General features: G+C 33.6%; 2 protein-coding genes and 1 long non-coding RNA gene across 8 annotated transcripts in view; 1 reads left to right on the forward strand and 2 right to left on the reverse strand.

Moving 5' to 3' along the window:
* Window positions 1-391: 391 nt before the first annotated feature.
* On the reverse strand, window positions 392-12,964 carry LOC128668732 (uncharacterized). 6 transcript variants are annotated; one of them, XR_008404389.1, is made up of 8 exons: window positions 12,635-12,964; window positions 11,974-12,214; window positions 11,787-11,899; window positions 3,920-4,168; window positions 2,905-3,841; window positions 2,714-2,828; window positions 1,742-1,937; window positions 392-1,636 (listed from the first exon to the last, which is right to left on the reverse strand). It is a non-coding gene; the product is annotated as an uncharacterized LOC128668732 (long non-coding RNA). The 6 variants fall into 6 exon arrangements; XR_008404394.1 differs by having other exon boundaries at window positions 392-1,937; window positions 2,714-2,822; XR_008404390.1 differs by having other exon boundaries at window positions 392-1,937.
* Window positions 5,884-21,847, forward strand: part of LOC103572284 (prion-like-(Q/N-rich) domain-bearing protein 25) — a 73,399-nt gene continuing 57,435 nt past the window's right edge. Inside the window, exon 1 of the mRNA XM_053742286.1 lies at window positions 5,884-5,974. The gene's annotated coding sequence lies outside the window, so the exon portion shown is untranslated. The remainder of the gene's footprint in view (window positions 5,975-21,847) is intronic.
* LOC128668870 (uncharacterized) lies at window positions 15,058-16,946 on the reverse strand (the record flags this gene model as incomplete). Its single annotated transcript, XM_053742679.1, has 2 exons — window positions 15,058-15,070; window positions 16,027-16,946. Coding segments are annotated over 2 exons (933 nt in total), but the record flags the coding sequence as incomplete, so codon positions are not given.

A 21,847-nucleotide genomic window follows, 5' to 3' on the forward strand; every position in this document is an offset into this window, starting at 1 on the left:
TAATTTCTCTCAATATTTAGTCAGTATACTAAGGCTGCTATTTACTGAGAATTAGTTAATTGTGATTTATAATTATATTATAAATAATTGCCGCTTAGATAATCGCTCTGACCACCTGTCAATTATATACGTGAATCTTATCACTAAAGTTGCATTCGCTATCACGTGTTTGTTTGTCGCATTCGCTATTAATCATAATTTCTTACAATTTAAGCTCTGAATAAGTGTAAATAAATCGCTCATTTATTTATTGATAAAAACTGTGTAATTTTTGATTGTTTAATTTCTCACGCCTAAACCAGATACATTTAGTTTATTCGCTCACTTTACAGTACATCATTATCTATCAATTACTCTAATACTTGAACGGATGAAAGGATTAGAAGAGAAGTTCCTTAAACGGATGAAAGGAATAGGATAAGGTAGAATAATTGTAGACGTATTCCAACATTATAACTCATCTTTATGAGAATGAAAGGTATAACTAATACATGATTCATAAAGGATTGATAATAATAAATAATCGATGTCTAGACTCGTAGGTCCTTTTATATACGATACACGTTGCTACTGCGCCGATAAATCTTGTTACAGTACATATACATGTAAATGTATGTATGTATGCATATATATAATATTTTAAAGAAGACAATGTAAATATATCTCAGTTTTGTCAATGATATCTTAGATAAGCATTAGTGAGCCACCACTTAAACCAGTTGTTTCCTAAACGAGGTTTATGTGAATCGTACAATAGTCAAAACGCATCAATATTTGCTGGCTGATTCATACCGTAGTGTCATCATTTTAAGCAAGTTACTTGACAAATGTCCATTATTAATTTTCTCACGGTAAATTTAAACAAGACTTAAAGAAGATAGATTTGATAAGTATATTTGCTGTGGAGCTTATCAAGTCTTTTTTGAATTTCGTTTTCAAGACTTATAGAAGTCTGTAGAAACAGTGTCCAGCAAGACTTCGCATAGCGGAGTTTATTATCTACAAGTCAGATCAAGCTTATATGCAGTACGTGTAGCAAACCCAGCGGTTCCTATTTGAATTTAAAGTGTCACAAGCAAAAAATATTATCACTCAATAAAATCAAATTGAACACTGAGTGGTCGTCACTGAATTGAATATACTAGCATAGAATAGACGGCTCACGAAGTAACGAAGTAACGAAGAGAATCGTCATCCTCATATCTTAACTAATTCTGCAGTAAGTTAGATTTGATTCATCTTAAGAGAGGATTTCGTCCTCAACAAGTTTTAATACAGATTTACTTAACGGATCTTACGAAAGTATCTTGCCTCAGACTTGTTCAAAACTGATAATCCAGACATGCTAAAGACTGAATGTACTGACTTGCGTAAGACTTTTTTAAGAATGTTACTAGAGTCGTTATCTAAAATTAATAGTCAATGGTTTTTCAGGACATTCATGTCAAATTTACATAAACTACTTCAAGATTATATTTTATTGTGTATATCTCATATGTAGATCATCGTTTCTGTTGCGTCAACCTTAAAATCAGTATTTCCTCCAGTAACTTGAGATTGGCATTGTTGCTAAAGTTTGTCTTGAACTCTGCGACATTTTGACGAATTGTATCTTCATTGATAAATTAGCCAGTTTCTAGAATAATAACTCTATAAAATATCGGCTAAGCATTTCTATTAATTAAGAACAGAAATGCATTGATTTTTGGCGATAGCAAGGAAGTGAGATTTACACGCACACCTATAATTACTGCAAAAAGAGTTTTCAACAGCACATTGATCATTTCTCCAACAATAGCCATCTAAAATAGGTAAACATGTAGAATTATTGATTGCAACATTATTTGATTTAAAAACACATTTGCGTTCCCTTGAACGATGTGAATGCCACAGATCACTGCAGTCATATTTGTTTTTACAGGAATACCGAGAATTTGCTGAAATCATAAGAAATATAAAATAACTAAATACAAATTTTTGATGCATAATCAAAATGGAAACTTGAAAAACGGTTAACCCAGTAAACCAGCCTAAAACTTTCTATTATTTTCAGGCCCAAGGGAAAACATGATTGAACATTTGTGTACATTGGAATTTTTGAGCCGGTCTATATAAAAAATCCGAAAAACGTGTCAGAAACAGTGATTTTTCATAATTATTGATGATGATGTTATTAAACAAACCGATGGCAATAATTTATAAAGTGATCATCTCACACTATAAAGCTAGTATGAGTTTTGGAACATACAAGAAAGTACAATATAGGCTATCCGAGAAAAAAAAAGTAATTGATTATTTTTTTTTTCTCATCGCCGATATCCTTCGAACTAATTAACCGATTTCAATGTTTAATACAGCATTTGAAGCAGTTATACTGCTTTTAACGCAAAAATATTATGAGATCAATCTGTTCTGTGATCTTTGAGTTTATTAGAAAAAAATTGTTGAGGCGGTATTCGAAGCGAGTTTCAAAGCTTAAAGGTTATTAGATTTTGTAATCAATCCATCTGGTATACTAAAAGTTATCCAAAACAAAATGTTTCACAAAATTTTATTTTTGGGATAACTCAAAACGTATTGTGCCGATCCAGCTCAATTTCGTATGACACTTGAGAATTAATAAGCCACATCGAATACCGCCTTAAAGTTTTGGATTAGTTCATCTGTTCAAAAGTTATAAAATATTTATAAACGTACGCATGTGCGTACATACCCATATACATATACTCGGACACCCCTTTGAAAATAGTCAGGATAGCTTCCAAGTACGGTAAAACCTCGCAATCTATTCGAAACTCGATTTTCGGAAATATGAACGAAATCTACAACTTTAAAAATTACCAATTTTCTTCACAGGAAGTTAAAAAATTTTCAGATGTACACACATTGAAAAGTCGTACTCACTTTCGGAACATTGATCAACAGCAACTGATGTAAAACCTGGTTTGCATTGACACATATTATTCAAACAATAAAATGAATGATGAAGACATTGATCATCTTTCGTACGAAATCCATATAAAGTTGGTTCACATGTTAAATTAAAGGATGCAAAGAAGTGGACTTTTGAATACTCTTACAATTTATATTTGTCAGGCAGGGGCTTCCTAACAGAACTTGGAGAAAGTATAATATTGTATAATAACGAAAGCTCAGAATTGCTGCAAAACTGTTTAAGAAATCAGGTTTCTTTATCTTCACACTACTCCAAGCTCAAACACAGTATTTCTGGCAACTTCAGTTGTCCTCTTTTACATTTAAGCGCTATAAATTAATAATATCATCAATCGATAAAATTATATCAATCATTAGGTCAGCACCATTGAATTTACTATACTGATGCTGAATAGACGGCTCAGGAAGTAATGAAGGTGGTAAACATATTCACGTATCTTAAGCGATTCGGTAGCAAGCCTGATCTTATGTTTCTCATGCAAGTATCTTTTCTCAATCATGCATTACTGCAGATTTACTCAACGTGACTTACGGAAGTATCTTGCCTCAGACTTTTTTAAAACTCATGATGCAGATTTGCTGAAGACTGACGATACCGCCTTATGCAAGAAGAATGCTACAAAGGGCCGAAGCGTACTGGGTACGGATTCATCATTTAACAGTACAATAGGTTTTACAGGGTATTGGCATTTATTCTGAACACACCTCAAATTACTGGGTTTACATTGTGCATTTTTTGCACAAGCTGCACCTAAGCTTGCTGCACGAGTTGATTCGTTAATTGGTAAGTATTCATCTCTGCACATACATTGATTTGAATCTGAGCACTTTGCAAATTCCATTTTATAACAATCTCTATGTGTATAACATTCTTCGAACAAATGAACTAAAATAAATAACATAGAAATTCTATTGAATCAACATTTTATCGATCGCTATGGTTATTAAAAAAAAAGTTACATACTTGGAAAACATTTAGATCCTCGAAAGATATGATTAGGCTTACACTGACATTTATTATCAATACACATAGCATTGTCTGTTGCACAAAGTTCATCAGTGAAACAATCTGCGTTTAATTTTGGTACGCATGCATTGTTATCTATTATATAGTCATTAGAGTCGCATACACATTTTCCACTCTCAGAGCATTTGGAATGATTTATAAATCGTTTACAAAATGATTCGTCTTCACATTGAGTGCCCAAAAAAACTGCATTAAAGAGAAAAAGTAATGATTACGAAGTTTAATTTAGTTAACATTCATTTTATTTTCATAAAATTCGTTAGTTAACATTTATTTCATTTTCAGATTAAATTATAAATAGCACAAGAATAAATTTGTTGAAAAATGGACTATTTTCGATACATATGACTCAAAAGAGAATTTCTTGTATGATTATACTCGTGGCACGAGTCTTGGGTTATGCCGCAAATTCTACGAAAATGACTACTGGGTATTTCGTTCTGACTGTGATATTCAAAGTCCTGTATTGTTTGTTCTCACAGGTCATTATTCAATAATCAAGTAATGAAATCTTTGTGTTAATTTGATAATTATAAACATATGTCAACATTATTCTTCTATCCTATAACTTGCCGCTAAGAGCAAACTTACGATATATTACTTAAATGTCAATACCGTGTCATGTCTATTTCTAGAATTTACCTATAAATTGTTAATTTTTTTGTTCAAATAAATAATTGAAACTAATTACCTCATAAATTCTAATGCTTATGGTCAAACTGAAAAAAATCGAAACACTCTTTGTTTAATGTATTAAATTAACATTGAATTCCGGTTCAATAACTTTTGTCTTTAAATTTTAAAGAATTTTTAAATTTGAATTTGGGTGACTCAAGCGCCATATACCTTAAGACTTATAACACGTCTAGTGAACCATCTTGAAAGTACGTCACCTGAGTAATATTTACAAACATTGAGTTGATGAAATAGTGCTGAGAGTTTGTGTCATGTTAGAACTCAATTTTTTAAACGGTATGTCATAAACTGTCTTGTCGATACCGTGGTATCGATAAACTTCATTAACTATTAATTTTTTCAGAACGAAATATTAAATTCTTGTACTTAATACCAGTTTAAATTTTGCAGTAAACGAATATTATCAATTAAATAACCAAACAATGACAGTTGTTATTTGAAATGAAACTATCAGTACCATGTCTGTCAGTATTATGTAAAAGAATAATAAAAATAGTATATAGTGTCACGATATTTTAATATCGCGGCAGTCTCGCATCGGGTCGGTGAGCAGTGGAGGGCGGCACACGCTGCTCACACGTCTCATCCAGCATTGTGTTATGATTATTGTTTGTTCATTTATAAGATTTTATTTAATTATTGTATTAATAATACTTCATTGATTTTTTAGGTGTGAGTTGTGTTGAAATCAGGAGATTTTACTGAGTAAGTTAAGCATATATTTGGATTTTGTAGCGCTGGGGAGAATAGTTGCGCATTTCATTTGTGTGTTTACGATTATTCTGAATTGGTTGGCGCATGCGCGTCAACGCAACAGTTGGCATCCGTAGATTTATTTATTATAAATAAATCTACTAGTTTTATGAATAAATCATTGGTTGGTTTAGCAGTAAATAATATTAAGAATTAATTAGGGAAAGTACAATTGGTCATTTAGCGTCGGGAACTTGATAAATTACACGGCCACAGTTATGAGGTACGTTGGTGGTACTGTAAAGAAATAACATGCGACGGTTATATATCTCTATTGGTCAAAGTGAGATATACGACAAAATGGCGTCGGCCTAGGTGCCGGCGTGAGATTCACGTGCTGCCATGGTCAGACGTGGGATAGTCTCTGTAAGAGTAGCGTGTGTGCTCTGTTACATTAAACTAATTATAAATTTGTCGCCATTTGGTATTTTGTGTAGATAATATAAACCCATTGGCATTAGTTTAGCATTTGGATAACTCACATAAAGGAAAATACATTTACCGTATTAGCGTGCAACCAAGGGAGTTGAATAATACGTAACTGTAAGTACTTTTTGGCTAATACATTGGCGTGTAACTTTGGTTCCCGAGTTGGTGATCATTTGTATATAGCCTAAGCGTGAGAGAGAGAGATAGTAAATTCTGAGTATTGTTAACTGGTCATAAGCATATGATGGAATGCGTGAATGTTATACTCAGTAAATACGAGTACAGTCAGTGAAATTATTCAGTATTTGAGTATTATTTATGAATTATCATTAATTTGATTTGTTAATTATTATTCAACGGAATATTGCTTACGAGTTAGTATTAGTTAGCGTATTGATTATTCCTAACTTGAATTATTAATTATTGTTTATTTGAATATTGATTATGAATTATTACTAATTTGCGTATTAAGTATTATTAATTTGAGTTATTAAGTATGGTTAATTTGAATTATTATTATATTTATTTTTGAGTTGATTCATCAAATAATTATTTTATTATTTGCGTTCAAAACAAAATTATTTTGAAATACCGTAAATTCACCATTGGAATTTACTGGGAAGTGGTATTGGGAAATACTTCAAATTCTTATCCAAGATTAGTTATCTATTGTTTCCTAATTTACATTTGTTTATGTTCACGTGTGAGTGAGACTGTTGATTATTAATAGCTATATGTTTTACAATACGTTTATTTTTATGCAATAGTATTATTATTTGAATTAAGTTTATATGCGCATACTATTACTATTATTTTCTTTTGTAAGTGATTTATTATTATTTTTGAACATTATTTATGTGAGTATGCGCTATATATTGACTGATTATTTTAATTAATTGATGGACAATTAAAGCAAATGGTCATCAACCCGGTATTTATTTAATTTTATTATTTTAATTACTGCTATCTTTCTTGCTATCCTAATTCCTAAAATCTGAAATCGCTATCATGTCATTTTATTTTATTTTCATTTTCATTTTCTCCGTTGTGTTATTTTGAGTTGATTTTGTTCGTGGGGCACACGAACTGGCGCCCAATTAGGATTTCTAACCCAGCCTGAGCGGAGCAGCCAGTCCAGGGAGATTCAGGACATCTCCAGGTGGGATATTTGGTTCTGGGTTTATTTTATTTTCAGTTTTCGATCAACGGAGAGCCATAACGGCTATTGAGCGCCAACTACACTCCGCCGTGGGACGCGCGAAATAGAAGAGAACGTTATAATAGTTATAATAATTAGTTGTGAAATTATTTTAATCATTTATTGCAATTTTTTTTTTTCAATACAGATAGCACCAATACTTCAAATTAGGAAGCTACCTGATACAAGTGACAATTAATTTATTCAATGTTAATTACTTTGATTAATTGATTTAATTTTTAGTAAATTCTATGAATTTATTTATAGTTGCTACCAATTATAAAGTTAATCCTTACAATTATTTTTAATCATCATTAATGTCTTGAATAATTATTAAAAAAGATTCTAAAAGTGTTGTGTAACAACAGATATACATGAATTACTTTTAATTCCAAATAATTTGAAAATTTTACTCAATTAAATTATTTTGGAAATATTTTTGCTATTCAGAGCACATCCAATGAATTCCAGGAAAAAGGGGGGATATTGGACTTGCTCTAAATCAATTGAAAGTATTCTGAAACGAACAATAATTATTAATATCGAAATATAATAGTATAACGCATGGAGAAAGAGAGAGTGAAATAGAAGTTAAATAAGTGGATAGACAAATATCTGTCTTTCTCTCTCATAAGCGCATCTGCACCGCGATGGTCGGTTTACTAGGTGAAGTGCTCAACAGCAAACCTACAAATAGAACTATTTTGATCTCTTCCTTAATACTCCTCACTCGAGCCTTAAGTAATTTTTAATGTCCAAACTAAGTTAGCTTAAAAATTCTCCCAAAGATTTAAAATTTTATTACACGAGTTCCCACGAATTCTCTGTTGATATTATTTACCCGAAAAGTAGAGTAAAGAGCTCCTGTCATTTAAATCAAAATTTTATTTCTTTCTGTCTCACTGCTAATGGAATTAAAAAGTTCATATCCGCCCGCTAATGAATTCAACGGTTTCCCATGGACTCTGGTAGTCAATGATTTTTTACGATGACATTTTCAGAGGCCCAAATTTGAGATAAATGTCACTTAAATTTACGATTTCCTGTTATTTTCTATCATCTCCATACTATTCTATAATACGAAGATCAGAGGTAAATTTTAAAATCTTTTCTTAAAAATTAAATTATCGCTCGTAAAAATATGTACCACTAATGGATTTAAGTAATTAATAGTAGGTCGCTAACGAATCAAGCGCTTGTATTTCTGAGTCCCCTACAATTAGTAAATTTTCTAACATGACATAGGTTTCCGAGAATGCAAATAAATGTCACTCAAAATTATGACCTAACCTCTTTATTCTCACGCTTTCAATATTCTTAGCCCCACTTTTCTCCCAAAATTTCTATATATAAACCTAGGAAAAATAATTAGAGACAGTCATTACTTCGGCTACTAAAACCCTTGTCGGATCTATCCGCGAGTAAGGTTCCAAAGTTCGTTCTCGTGACGCTCCACAGTCTAGGCAACCGGGGGTCCTAGATCGATAATCGTAACTCGATTCTTTTACTTAAAATATAAATTACGCGACTTAACTTTTATTAAAATAAAATCCATTATGTGTACTGTCGATCATGTGATATTACCACCCACGGTATTCCGGGTAGGTAGCGACTAGTCGTCCAGAAGTGGAAATTTCAATTGCTCGATCGTCAACCCCACTTAGAATTAAGTAAGAGAAGAAAGACAACCAAAGTCAAGAAGTGAGGGAGCAATTATAATGGGGACCGAAACGAGAATCGGGCATTAGTGACCGGAACGACCAGACGGAACGGACCTAGTCCAGTCGAGGAAAAGTTCAACAGCTGAGGAGACGCTACGATAGGACTCCACTATAACCGCCGATATTTAGACGCTACGAGTTTATATTAGGCGGTTAGCCGGTATCTATTATAAATATTACTGATTGCGTCTGATTGAGCAGGTTGAAGGAGAAAACGGGTAGAGGAGAGTTTAGAGATAGAGAAAGAGGAGAGACAAGGGACAAATACTGGAACGAGACGAAAAATTTACAATCACCAGCCCAGACCAGGACGAGACCAAGACAAACACAACGACGAGAAAGGAACCAAGGAGTTACATTGTTGTAAAGGTATTTATTTAAAATTTTTCTAGGCAGGAAGCCGGAAAATTTTAATTAATACATCGTCGTACGTCTGGTAGCGTCGCGTCTTAGCGTTCAAAAATTTATTACTCGTAATTCGAATAATTAAAATCATAAAGCGCAAATTAATAATTTAAACCCGGAATTAAACTATATAAAATAATTAATTAATAAACTCCAGGCAGGTAGCCGGAGCCATTGCGTTGGTGAAATATTTCCAGGCAGGTAGCCGGAATTATTCTAGCAATTTCCAGGTGGGTCGGGTAACTCACGAACTGGAAACTGTCGAATCTAGTCATATTCGCTAGTCGGAAAATTAATTAATTATAGATAATAAAATAATTAAAATTAAATCAAATTAATAAGAAATTGTCTCGGAAAACTTATAAAAAGGTCCGCGGTCAAAGTCACACAAAAATTAAATAAGAATAAATAAAGTTAATTAATGAAATTATAATTAACTAAATATAGGAAATAATTAAAGAAAAAGTATTAATAAAAATAAGAATAATTATTGCGATGAGCCAGTACCTGAAAAGGAACATGTGATAAAAGCGGAAAATAATAATGGCGGAACTTAAGTTCGAATAAATTTGATAACGTCGTGAGGGAATGACTGAGAAAAAGTCGTGTGGTAGTGAAGTTACAAGTTATTGGTGATAAAAGGAATAAAAGAATAACAATAAATTAAGGAAAATTGAAAGTAAATAATAAATTAATTAATAATCATATAATTCTCCAAATTAATTCATTTATTTATTGCGGGAAAATTATTTTAAACTCAGAGTGTGTAAAATAAGTCCAGGGGACAGAGTGAGTGTGTGAGAGAAAAGAGATAAGGATTTTAATGATAAATTTAGTAATTAAGTATCGTGAAGGTTAAGCGATTTTTAAAATTATTGTGCGTGTGAGTGTGTGGAAACGCCAAAGGTAGTTGGCTAATTTTAGTGGAAAATTTAGTAATTAAGTATCGTGAAGGTTAAGCGATTTTTTAAAATTGTGTGAGTGAATGTGTGGAAATGCCAAAGGTAGTTGGCTAATTTTAGTAAGGATATTATTGCGGCTAATAAATGAATTAGTAGTTAATGAAAATATCGCGGGTCAATAAATAAAAGGTTAATTAAGGTTTAGGGTTTATAAGGTTTAAGGTTTAAAAGGTTTTAAGGTCATAAGGTTATAAAAAGTTATAAGGTTTATAAAAGGTATAATTTTTAAGGTTTATAAAAGGTTATAAGTGAATAAGGTATATAAAGGTTAAATAGGTTATTGAGTAAATAAAAAGGTTTAATTTGTTAACCGGAAAATTAATTCATTCATAAGTTATCCTTCCTCATCCTTCCCTTACAATTAAATAAATTACACCGACCCTGACGATTTAAGATCCGGTTCTGGGAGGCCGTTATCACTTCCAGTGGCGCCCTTAAAAAGGTAATTTAAGGACGACCAGAGTAACAGCATAGCCCTGTTATAGACTCCTAGGTTGGATACCTAGAGTAAAATCATTTGAGTTCGCAATAAAATTAACCAAACTCTTTCACGTGATGACCACCGCCTAGGCAACCGGAGTTCTTGTTCGGGAATAGTTAATCTTGTTAATAAAAATCCTAAAAATCATTATAAATTCACTTGAAGGCAAAGCCGGCCTCTCGGTTCAGCATGCAGTGCGTTCGTGTGAATAGATTCAACCTGTGAATCTCAGTTAAAAACTGTCATAAAACATTATAAAATTCCTGTGTACACAAAAATTTTAATTGGTGAATCTGGAGTGAGTGTTTGTGCAGGTATGTCAACCCACTGGGGTAAGTTCATTACTGTAATATTCTTGTAACATTTAACTTGTCAATATACTACACATGTTTTTGTATACATCTGTCTCTTTATTTGCTATCCTTTCTCCGGCATTCGAGTGCTGGTGATCTAAGTCATAGTAACCGTAAGTAAGACATGGAAAGAGCACGGTCTTTTCGAGGGCCCATATTCACCGACCCAACATCCCTCTCGCTCAGAAAGTCCCTGACCTACCCTAACGCCCCGCAGGTCATTGAACGGGACGGTCTATAGTACATCCGCTCGGTACGAATAGACACATAAGTTGTAGAACAACACGAAATTATAACATTCTTACATTAGCCACGTGATTAAAGATCCTTGGTTAGATGACAGTATAAAAATAATTTCACATTATAATTTATAAATTAAAAATCGGTGCCTGATCCCTTATACTTTCTCACACTAACCACGTGACGTTCAATTGAACTCCTTGGCTGAGTTATAGAATAGGGAAAATCGGCATTCTGATATTAAACAATAAATTAAATTACCCTTTCGCCCGTCGCCTTCACTCACTTCGATCGTGACAGTTGTAACGATATTTTGAATAAATTTAATAATTTTCTCAATAATTCTACCAAATTTATTTTATGTCAGTACCGTGGAACGAAAAGTTTAATATTCGTTTCTCGTTCTTGACGCTTTAAAGTTGTATTAAAATCCTCTTAGATTTTTATTTTTAGAGTAAAATAGACAAATAATTTGTATAAAAGAATCGAAAGAGTTTAATTTCAAAATCTTAAAATTTTTAATAAAAAAAATCACAGATATAACGGAATCACCCATCTACATTTACCTTGCTCGAGTGAAGTGAGTTTCTGATGAAGCATGCTTAAGGACAGTTGATAAGTAACTCGCTCAAGACGATGCTACTATTACAGTTCTGGACGAAGAAACTTGCTCATCCATCTTGCTCAAAGCATTTTTGAAGTGTTATTGCTATGAGGATGCGTTATTGTAATTTTAAATGATAATTTACTTACTTAGTATGCATTGATTATCAAATTGGATATGCTGTTTATTACATTGACATTCGTTATCTATACAAACAGCATTATTGGTTGCGCACATTTCGTTTTTCCAGCAAAATTTTCCTAATGGCGATGCACAGTGTATGTCATTAATTATTATATTATTTGGTCGACAAACACCTTTTTTCCGAACATTTAGCATGCCATATTTCGCTGCAGTCTTTATCGCTGACACACTAACCATCCAACTTAGCTATATTTTAAACAAAATGTTTTCACATAATTTAAGTTAAATTTTTATCATTGATAAATATCACAATGTTAATTAACATAATTTTTTTTATGACTTTCGAATTGTAAATGCGTCATCAAACGTGAATCAATAACTCCAGTTATATCAGGATTGTAATGTCGCGACGTTTTATTAGCGCAATTACGTTAAGCACCTCTATGCATTAACTTATCGAAGTTTAAGACACAGAGAACTTAGAATCGTGAAATCGTTCATTAAACTGAATTTGTATAACGTACAAGCATTATTCTCAGGCTTTAAAAGAGTGACATGAAATTTTTGAAAATTTTTCAAAGCCTACTCCAACACATATAAAGAAAAAATATTTTCATACGATGAAAAGCTTACGGGTTATCAACTCTAAAACTAATAAATAGTTACATCTTTCTCAGCAGACATAATTATTCCTTGACTTTTTCACTTTGCACGAAGCATTTTCATCACAACACGGTTGCAGAAGGTGAGGATTACACTAAAAGAGTATAAAAAGTTTTGTTAACACTTATTTTCGAAGCATAAGATTAGTTAATTTTATTAATAATTACTATTTCATTATATTAAGCACACAGATTACTCCATGCGTCATTGCATCCAACTAGTTGATAGACACATAATGTTAGCAGAGCAGAACTTATGCTAATCTCATACAACAAACTCATTTTAATATAATATTATACTATATATTTTGCGATATAGTAGGAGTGAGCGGTGACGAAATGAAATTTTCTTTTAGTTAATGCTGTAGAAACAAAACAAATTGGTGTTCACAGTAAAACCTCAATTATAAGTCGATAATTTATTAATCGTTAATCTTTAATGAGTTCACATTCATGAAAATCCATTATATATATATATATATATATATATATATATATATATATTTATATATATATATATATATATATATATATATATATATATATTATAACACAAAAATTGTTGATCTATTCCAAGCATACGTTAATATGCCAAGATTTTTGCGCTACAAACTTCGTTCTCTATCCTTAGCCTCCAGTCTCAATACTATCAGGGCGCCAGGTAATTTTTTTATCACTGGAATCACCAAACCAGTAAATCTTAAGAATTAGATAAATTTTTGATCTGTGGAACTATCTCAAAACCACGCGTAAATAAAAACCGGATAATTTTTGATCTGTGGAATTAACACCAAAACCACGCAACTAAATGAAAACTGAAATTTAACAAGATGCTCAGAACTTATAAGCAAAAACAAAAACAGAGACTGGAAAACTAAAAACAGAGTTACGGTATGCCATGGTGTCGCTCAGTGCGTAGGTTTATGGAGAGAGGGAGTGGTCCGGGTTACATCATTCCAAATTCATGTAGATTATCAGTGAATTTGCAATTTTTATTTAAACAACAAATAATCTAAGATCTCCATTTAACAATTAACAAAATACTGTAGCTTCGTACAAATAAGTCTTCTTTATAACAAAATACCGAATCTAATAATAATGAAATTAATCTTAACAAAAAGGTAAATTGACATCTGAAGGATATGTATCGATACATTAAAAAAATTAATTAATTACTAGAGCTAATCAACAATTAACTAATATTCAGTAACCGAGAAAAATAAATTATAAAAACCGATATTCTAGAACATTCTCTTCAACAAAACTCATAAAACTAACGTACATGGGTCTAATATAGACATCAATTAGACGACAATTGGTTTAATAATTAAACATATTCCTTATAATTATTTGTAAAATGATGTCAACAATAAATCGTGAGCATGACTCTAATCTGTACCAATATTCTCATAATTCTCTCAGTTCTTAAATATTTTCTTTAATTAAAACAGTAGCATCGTATCTCAAGACTCTGACTCGAACTCAATTAATTATTGATAATTATAATAATTATTTCATACCTGATTACTGATGAATAAAATATCGAGTAACGTCTTACACTGTTTTAAATAATACTTCTATAACAATACTCAATCTGTAGCTTTCCGCAATGCCATGAACTGTACCGCCATTTCTGGACACGTCTGCTCACTTCGAGCGACCAGAGCTGAATGCTCACGTCCGTACTCTTCGAGGGTCTCCCTTCGACTCTCATTTCCTCAATCATCAAAATCCAAAACTAAATCTTATCATTATCTATAACTGACCTCTATATTCTCAATCCATAAATCAATTCCCAAACTCTACTATATCGATAACTGGAGGCTTATACCTCACCAAACGTACTCACTAAACCTCACTTTGAGTATGGATATCCTTGGTAGTTGCTCTCCTGGAACAGACTTCAGCTGGGATCGTAAACTTAAAACTAAGTGACCTATGACTTCCTCAGCGGTACAAGTGGTCATGACTTGTCCTCTGAGGCCTGTCAGACAAAAACAATTAAAAATGACCAAACGGCTTCCACAACAGCAACGGTCACAATATTACTGTTGAGGCCTGCCAAACCAAAACTCAAAAACTGATCCCAATCTGCATTTATCAGATTCCTTTTATACTGGAGCGCTAGCATTTCAGCTAGACCTCTGCAATCTACCAAGAAGTCTCATAGGGATAGAACTAGGTTCTATCATCAAATGATACCGGGTGACTAATTCAAGTCCCGCTTCACGGTAACACTGACTTCTCCACACACTCAAAATTCCAAAACTGTAAACTAAACTCAAACTTTATCCCAAACATTAATCTCAAACAATATTCTATATTAAATTCCCATAATTCTGATTCTAAATCTTTACTATAATTTTTCTTAACAAAACCCATAACTGTAGCTAAACGTTACTCCATATTTAATTCTTAAACTATAGCTTAAATCAGAAATCTGTATCAAAATCGTTAATACCTGTACGCTAAATTCTAAGTCTTGAGCTACCACGCTCGTAAATACAGTAAAATCAGTTGGTGCTTGTGACGTTCACTTTGATTTGACCCGCATACGAAAAAAAACGTCACAATATATATATATCTGTAAAATGAGCGAATAAACTAATTGGATCTGGTTTAGGCGAGGTGAATTAAACAATTAAAAATTACACAGATTTTATCAATAAATAAATTATAGATTTATTTACACTTATTTACACTTAAAAATTATGAGAATTATGATTAATAGCGAATGCGACTAGATAAATTATACGCGATAGCGAATGCAACTCAGTTATTTTATTCACGTATAAAAATTGACACGTGGTCAGTAGCGGTTACTTCAATGATAATTAATTAACAATTAATTATCGTCACAGGAACAATTTATTTATTCTCAATAAATAGCAGCCTTGATGTACTGTCTAAGTATTGAGGATAATTTAGCGTAGCGATTTGATTTAGTTTCACACAAGTTAATAAGCGAAGCGGTTCAAGCACGAGGTTGCAAGTAGCAAAGACACGTTGTAGAATGAATATTGGTAGCGTCGTTGAGTTGTCGAGAAGCTTGGTGTCGACGTGGCAGCCTTGCTGCATATAACGAATTTTCCTATTGGCCTAAAAGCGCGCCAACAGGTATCAGTTGATAGCGAGCTCTCTCATAGGCTGACCAATATAAAACGAATTTTGTGATTGGTCAGCTTGTAGCGGGTTCTCAGGACGTCTTGACACGATCCTGAGTTAGAAATTGTATGTGCCGGGCCCAAATAGCGAGTGACCCGGCACTATTCTGACCTTCAGTCAGTAGCGAGCTCGGCTTCTCCCGAACCGAGCGGAAATGCACGAAGCTTGATTTAAATTAATCAAGCTCGTGACTGAACATTCTCCCCAGCGCTGGCGACTGTGTCGACTTGATTGTCTTCTGGAGAGTGCACTGGTAGTACACACAGCTTAGCGATTGGTCGCACAAGTTCCGTGGTAGCGGTCTTCAGCGTGACTACTCGAGTCAGGCCATCTCTGCCTGGATGTAATGCGAGTACTCGAGCAAGCGGCCATTTCGATGGTGGGAATCTTTCATCAGTCAACAAGACTAATGAACCCACTTTGATGTTGTTTTGCGGATTATGCCATTTCGAAATAGATTGATGACGTTGCAGGTACTCTGATGACCATCTACTCCAAAATCTCTGGAACATTTGTTGTAATTGTTGCCAGCGTGACAACGCAGCTGAACTATTTTTCAGTAGCGAGGGCCCAGGTACAGCGATAAGCGGTTCACCGATGAGAAAATGTCCAGGAGTTAGAGCGGTTAAATCTGCAGGATCTTCAGATAGAGGAGCGATCGGTCTTGAATTTAACACAGCCTCAATCTGTGTTAGGACTGTAGCGAGTTGGTCGTAAGTCAATAGCGATTCACCAATAGTTCGTATGAGATAAAACTTGATTGACTTTACGGCTGCTTCCCACTTGCCACCAAAGTGAGGAGCGCTTGGTGGGTTGAACTTCCAGTCTGTGCCATCTGTAGCGAGTAAATACTGAAGTTCCTTTAGTTGCCTCGATCCTGCTGCGAATTCTTTCTTTAGCGTGTTGTCTGCTCCTACAAAATTTGTACCACAGTCCGAGTATAGGATACTGCAGGCACCTCTTCGACTAGTGAATCTTCTAAATGCTGCGATGAAAGCGTCAGTAGAGTAGTCGGTGACAATTTCAATGTGTATAGCGGACGTAGCGAGACATACAAACACAGCGATCCATCCTTTATAGGTTTTGGCACCTTGACCTTGGAAAGTCTTCAGTGTTACTGGCCCAGCGTAGTCTATTCCAGTGTGTAAGAATGCTTTAGATGGTCTTACACGAGCGGATGGCAATTGTCCCATTAATTGTTGTGCACGAACACCTCTATGTCTCGTGCACACGACGCAGCGAAGAATATGTGATCTGACTGGAACTCGACCACCTTCTATCCAGACAGATCTCCGTAGATCAGCGAGAGTCAATTGAGTTCCCCCATGGAGTGTTCTTTGATGCGAATGATCTATCAATAGCGTACTTAAGCGTGATGACCTTGGTAAAATGGCTGGATTTTTCTGTTCATCATCCAGCAGCGAATTCTTCAAGCGACCGCCGACTCTGAGTACTCCGTTGTAGTCGACGTAGGGAATCAATTTAGCGAGATGATGATTTCGCTGTAGAGAATCACCATCTTTCAATAGCTTCAGCTCCTGCGAATAGTACTGACTTTGAGTATACTTGATCAGCAAAGTCTTAGCGAGTTCCAGGTCAACTGTAGAGAGTGGTGTGTCCAGTGAGGACTGTGGCACTTTTTTAAATTTAGCGATGGCACGAAGACAGATTCCAAGCGTGCGAAGTAATGGTGACAACTTAGAGAATTTTTCTAGTAGCGTGTATAGCGGGTGTGAATCTGCCTTGAAGATGGTAAAAACCAGACCTGGACGTTCTTCAAGATGTGATACCGTCTGCGTAGGGATAGCAAAAGATGGCCAGTTATCTTTTGATTGACTGAGCCACTTTGGTCCCGTCCACCATAGCGAATGCTGTTCTAGTTTGGCTGCTGTTAGACCTCTTGAAGCGCAGTCAGCTGGGTTAAGTTTCCCAGGAACAAAATCCCAGTTGACACTTGGTAGCGATTCTTGAATCTTGGTGACTCTATTGCGAATGTAGACTTTCCCTTGTAGCAGATATTTGCAAAAAGGTATTGAATTACTCAAATTAAAACCTATACTCAGCTGCGTTTTCTAATATCGACGCGGTTTTGGTCGCAAATTGTAGGCCATTTGGTGTTCTTCAAAAGTGCCCATAGTAACTTAGCTGTAATTCCAGCTGTTTCACTGATGTCCACTGAGGAAGTCGTTTTCGTATCAAATTGACCTTTATTGGCTTGCAGAACGTAAACCAATGAATGCACACCAAAAATGTAAATGGAAATTTTATAGGAAATTTCATTCCCTTCAAAAAAAGTCCTGTGAATCAAGTCGCTAAAGTCCATAGTTTCTGAGCTATAGGAGTTTTAATAATTAAAAAAATAAAATAGCAATTGTCATTTTTAACTTCTCGCTAAGAAAATCGACGATTTTCAAAAATTTCGGGAAGTAATTGTTTTCACCCCGATTTTTGAAAATCGAGTTTTCATCAGATGTCGACGTTTTGAGGTCCTAGGAAGCTATTCTGACTATTTTCAGAATGATGTCCGAGTGTGTATGTGTGTGTGTGTGTGTGTGTGTGTGTGTGTGTGTGTGTGTGTGTGTGTGTGTGTGTGTGTGTGTGTGTGTGTGTGTGTGTGTGTGTGTGTGTGTGTGTGTGTGTGTGTGTGTGTGTGTGTGTGTGTGTGTGTGTGTGTGTGTGTGTGTGTGTGTGTGTGTGTGTGTGTGTGTGTGTGTGTGTGTGTGTGTGTGTGTGTGTGTGTGTGTGTGTGTGTGTGTGTGTGTGTGTGTGTGTGTGTGTGTGTGTGTGTGTGTGTGTGTGTGTGTGTGTGTGTGTGTGTGTGTGTGTGTGTGTGTGTGTGTGTGTGTGTGTGTGTGTGTGTGTGTGTGTGTGTGTGTGTGTGTGTGTGTGTGTGTGTGTGTGTGTGTGTGTGTGTGTGTGTATATGTAAACTCTTTGTAACTTTTGAACTAATGAATCGATTTGGATGGTTGAGGTGGCAATTGAAAGAGCTTGTTGGCCATCAACTTTTCTAAAAATTTCAGATCATTTGATCGAATAGACTCGAAAATATTTGCGAATTACGAAAAAAAAAAATTTTTTTTTTAGTTTTTTGGTGATTTCTCAGAAACGACTTAAACGATCGACTTCAAAATCTAATCAGCTCTAGAATTTGATAAAACGCGTCGATTGCCACCATAGCTATCTCAATCGGTTGGTTTCTTCGAAAGATATCGCGGGAGAAAGAAATGGTAAAAAACAGTTATTTGCAAATATCTTTGAAACAACTTAACCAAACAATTCCAAAATCGGATTAGTTATAGAACTCAATAAAATACGTCGATTACCGCCTCAACCATCAAAATCCATTCATTCGTTCGCGAGATATTGTTGAAGAAAGAAATGGTGAAAAACGGTTCTTTCTCAATTTTTTCGAAACGACTGACGCGATCGATTTCAAATTTTTATCAGCTCAAGAATTCAATTAAACGCGCTGATTTCCACCTCAAACGTCGAAATCGATTTATTAGTTCGAAAGATAACGGCGTGGAAAAGTTAAAAAAATGAAATTTTATGTTATTTTTTCCGGATAAATCATAATATAACCTACCAAAATGTGTCTGAAATTATACTAACTCATCCTTCTTATGGTTTCTTTCGATCATATAGTGTCATCGAACTTATTTATTAGTTTAAATCATATTATCAACAATAAAATCAATAAAACGTAGTTTTTAATATTTTTCTCGGATATTTCATATTTTGTTGTATCTTACATGAGTCAAAACTCATTTAAATCTTGATTTTGATCCCTGACATTGATTTCTGTCTCAATGCACTTATTTTATTAAACATAATCAAGAATTAAATTTTAAAAACCGCTTCATTAATGATTTTCGATTCTTAAATTTTCAAACTTCAGCATAACAGGTAACTTGTTAGAGATTGAAAAGATCGTAAAAAAACAATGGCCTGTGATAGCATTTTCGAGCTCGAAAATATATCTACACTAATGTTTTCGAGCTCTTTAAGGTTGAAAACAGCGGGAAGTTTTGGGGCTGGCCCGCAGGGTCAACCGACGCCCAGATTTTTTTTTCTGCATTTTACGTGTATTTTAAATGCAAAATCTTGGAAATCAAATGAAAAGTACTTAGGATTGGAATTAAGAGCTCAAACTTGGCAGAAATTTTTTTTTTAGCATAAAAAACGATATTTTGCTTGATGAGCAACAAAAAAAATACTTCCGCCGGAAACGAAGCACCCTAATATATATATATATGGGTGATTCCACCAAATAAAGTTATTTTTACGGGGCGACCCTCGACGATTAAATTCAACTTTTGTGGAGTCTTTCTATGTATGTAAAAAAAAAATTCTCTGAAAATTTAAACCTTTCATATGCAGCAGTTTCAAAGTCATGATTTTTTGAATTTTTTAAAAATTTTTGTTTTCAACTTTTTCATTACTTTTATTGAAGAAAACAATTTAAAAAAAAAATGATCACATAATAGTTTTTCGTAGGAAAAATTCTCAGCTTTCCAACGAAAATATCCATTTTTTATTTTAAGTTACAGAAGACCCTTTAAATTTCGTTTAAAATAGGAAAAACGATTTTTATAACTGCGCGGCGCTTGATACATCTAAATTGATATTTTTTTCTGAAAGCTGGGACCTTTTCCGACAGAATATGTAATTTTCACGATGTGCATATTTTTTATTTAAACAAAATTAAATGAAATATAAACTCCCAATGATTAAAAAACTTTAATTCTTAGGTTTTTTGAGGATTTTGATACATTTTTAATACAAATATATCCTTGGCTATTAACAATAGGTGAGAAAAAGTGTACTGCTTGTGTTTCTTTCACCGTATTTGACTCTGATATCGTACGTCTAAAACATTTATTTTCTATAAAAAGTCATTATTCCTTGATTAAAAGAAACGATTCGAAACGATTTGTAATGTTAAATGCTCATAAAAAGGGTGATTAAAAAGTATTCAAATTATTCGAAAGCATTGAAAAGTATTAAAAATTTTTTTTCCAATCGTTTTGAATCGTTTTTTTTAATAAGAGTTGGTTATAAATGTGAAATCAACGCCGGTCAAATTTTGAATAGCCTGGATGCATAAATCTTGCGGCGTGAGGATATGTTTTCTAGTATGTATATGCAGTAAAGCTCTGACAACAAAAATTATAAAACTATTTTTCATGATACCAGCATCAAAGCTTCAAGTTTAGGAATTAGTGATTTGAACTTTGATTCTTGGGTTTAGTTCAAAAATGATTTCAGGCTATTGATGTTATCTCCCTCAATGACAGTTCTAACTTTGTCAACAAGTTTTCTAAAAATTTGTGTAAATAATAAAGAGCATCTATGGTTTTTATTTAATTATAAATTGCAAATTATAAGCTACGCATAGACTTATGGTTGAACACACCATCGATCTTTAATTAACTTAATTCTAACTGGCTGCTGCCACTGAAACTAATTTTTAATGCAGGTAATCATGAAAAAAATAGTGTGCAACACGAGATGAAACACGACTTCAGATTGCAGTTATTGTCAGCTTTTGCCTACGGCTTGGGCAACGTACTTCACTCTTGTCTGATATCGTTTTGTTTCATCTCTTGCCACACAATGAACCATTATAGTTTGATAAAACGATAAAATCAATGACTTGTCTTTAAATGATTATTGATTTTGTTCAAACAAAAAATATGCAAATCGTGAAAATTACATATTTTGTCGGAAAAAGTCTCAGCTTTCAGAAAAAAATATCAAATTAGATGTATCAAGCGCCGCACAGTCATAAAAATCGTTTTTCCTATTTTAAACGACTTTTAAAGTGTCTTCTGTAACTTAAAATAAAAAATGGATATTTTCGTTGGAAAGCTGAGAATTTCTCCTACGAAAAACTATTATGTGCTCATTTTTTTTAAAAATTGTTTCCTTCAAAAAAAGTAATTAAAAAGTTGAAAACAAAAATTTTTAAAAAATACAAAAAATCCTAACTTTGAAACTGCTGCATATTAAAGGCTCGAATTTTTAAAGAATATTTTTTTTAATATTTG

Source organism: Microplitis demolitor, chromosome 10 (genome assembly GCF_026212275.2).
Source record: "Microplitis demolitor isolate Queensland-Clemson2020A chromosome 10, iyMicDemo2.1a, whole genome shotgun sequence".
Lineage (NCBI taxonomy): Eukaryota > Metazoa > Arthropoda > Insecta > Hymenoptera > Braconidae > Microplitis > Microplitis demolitor.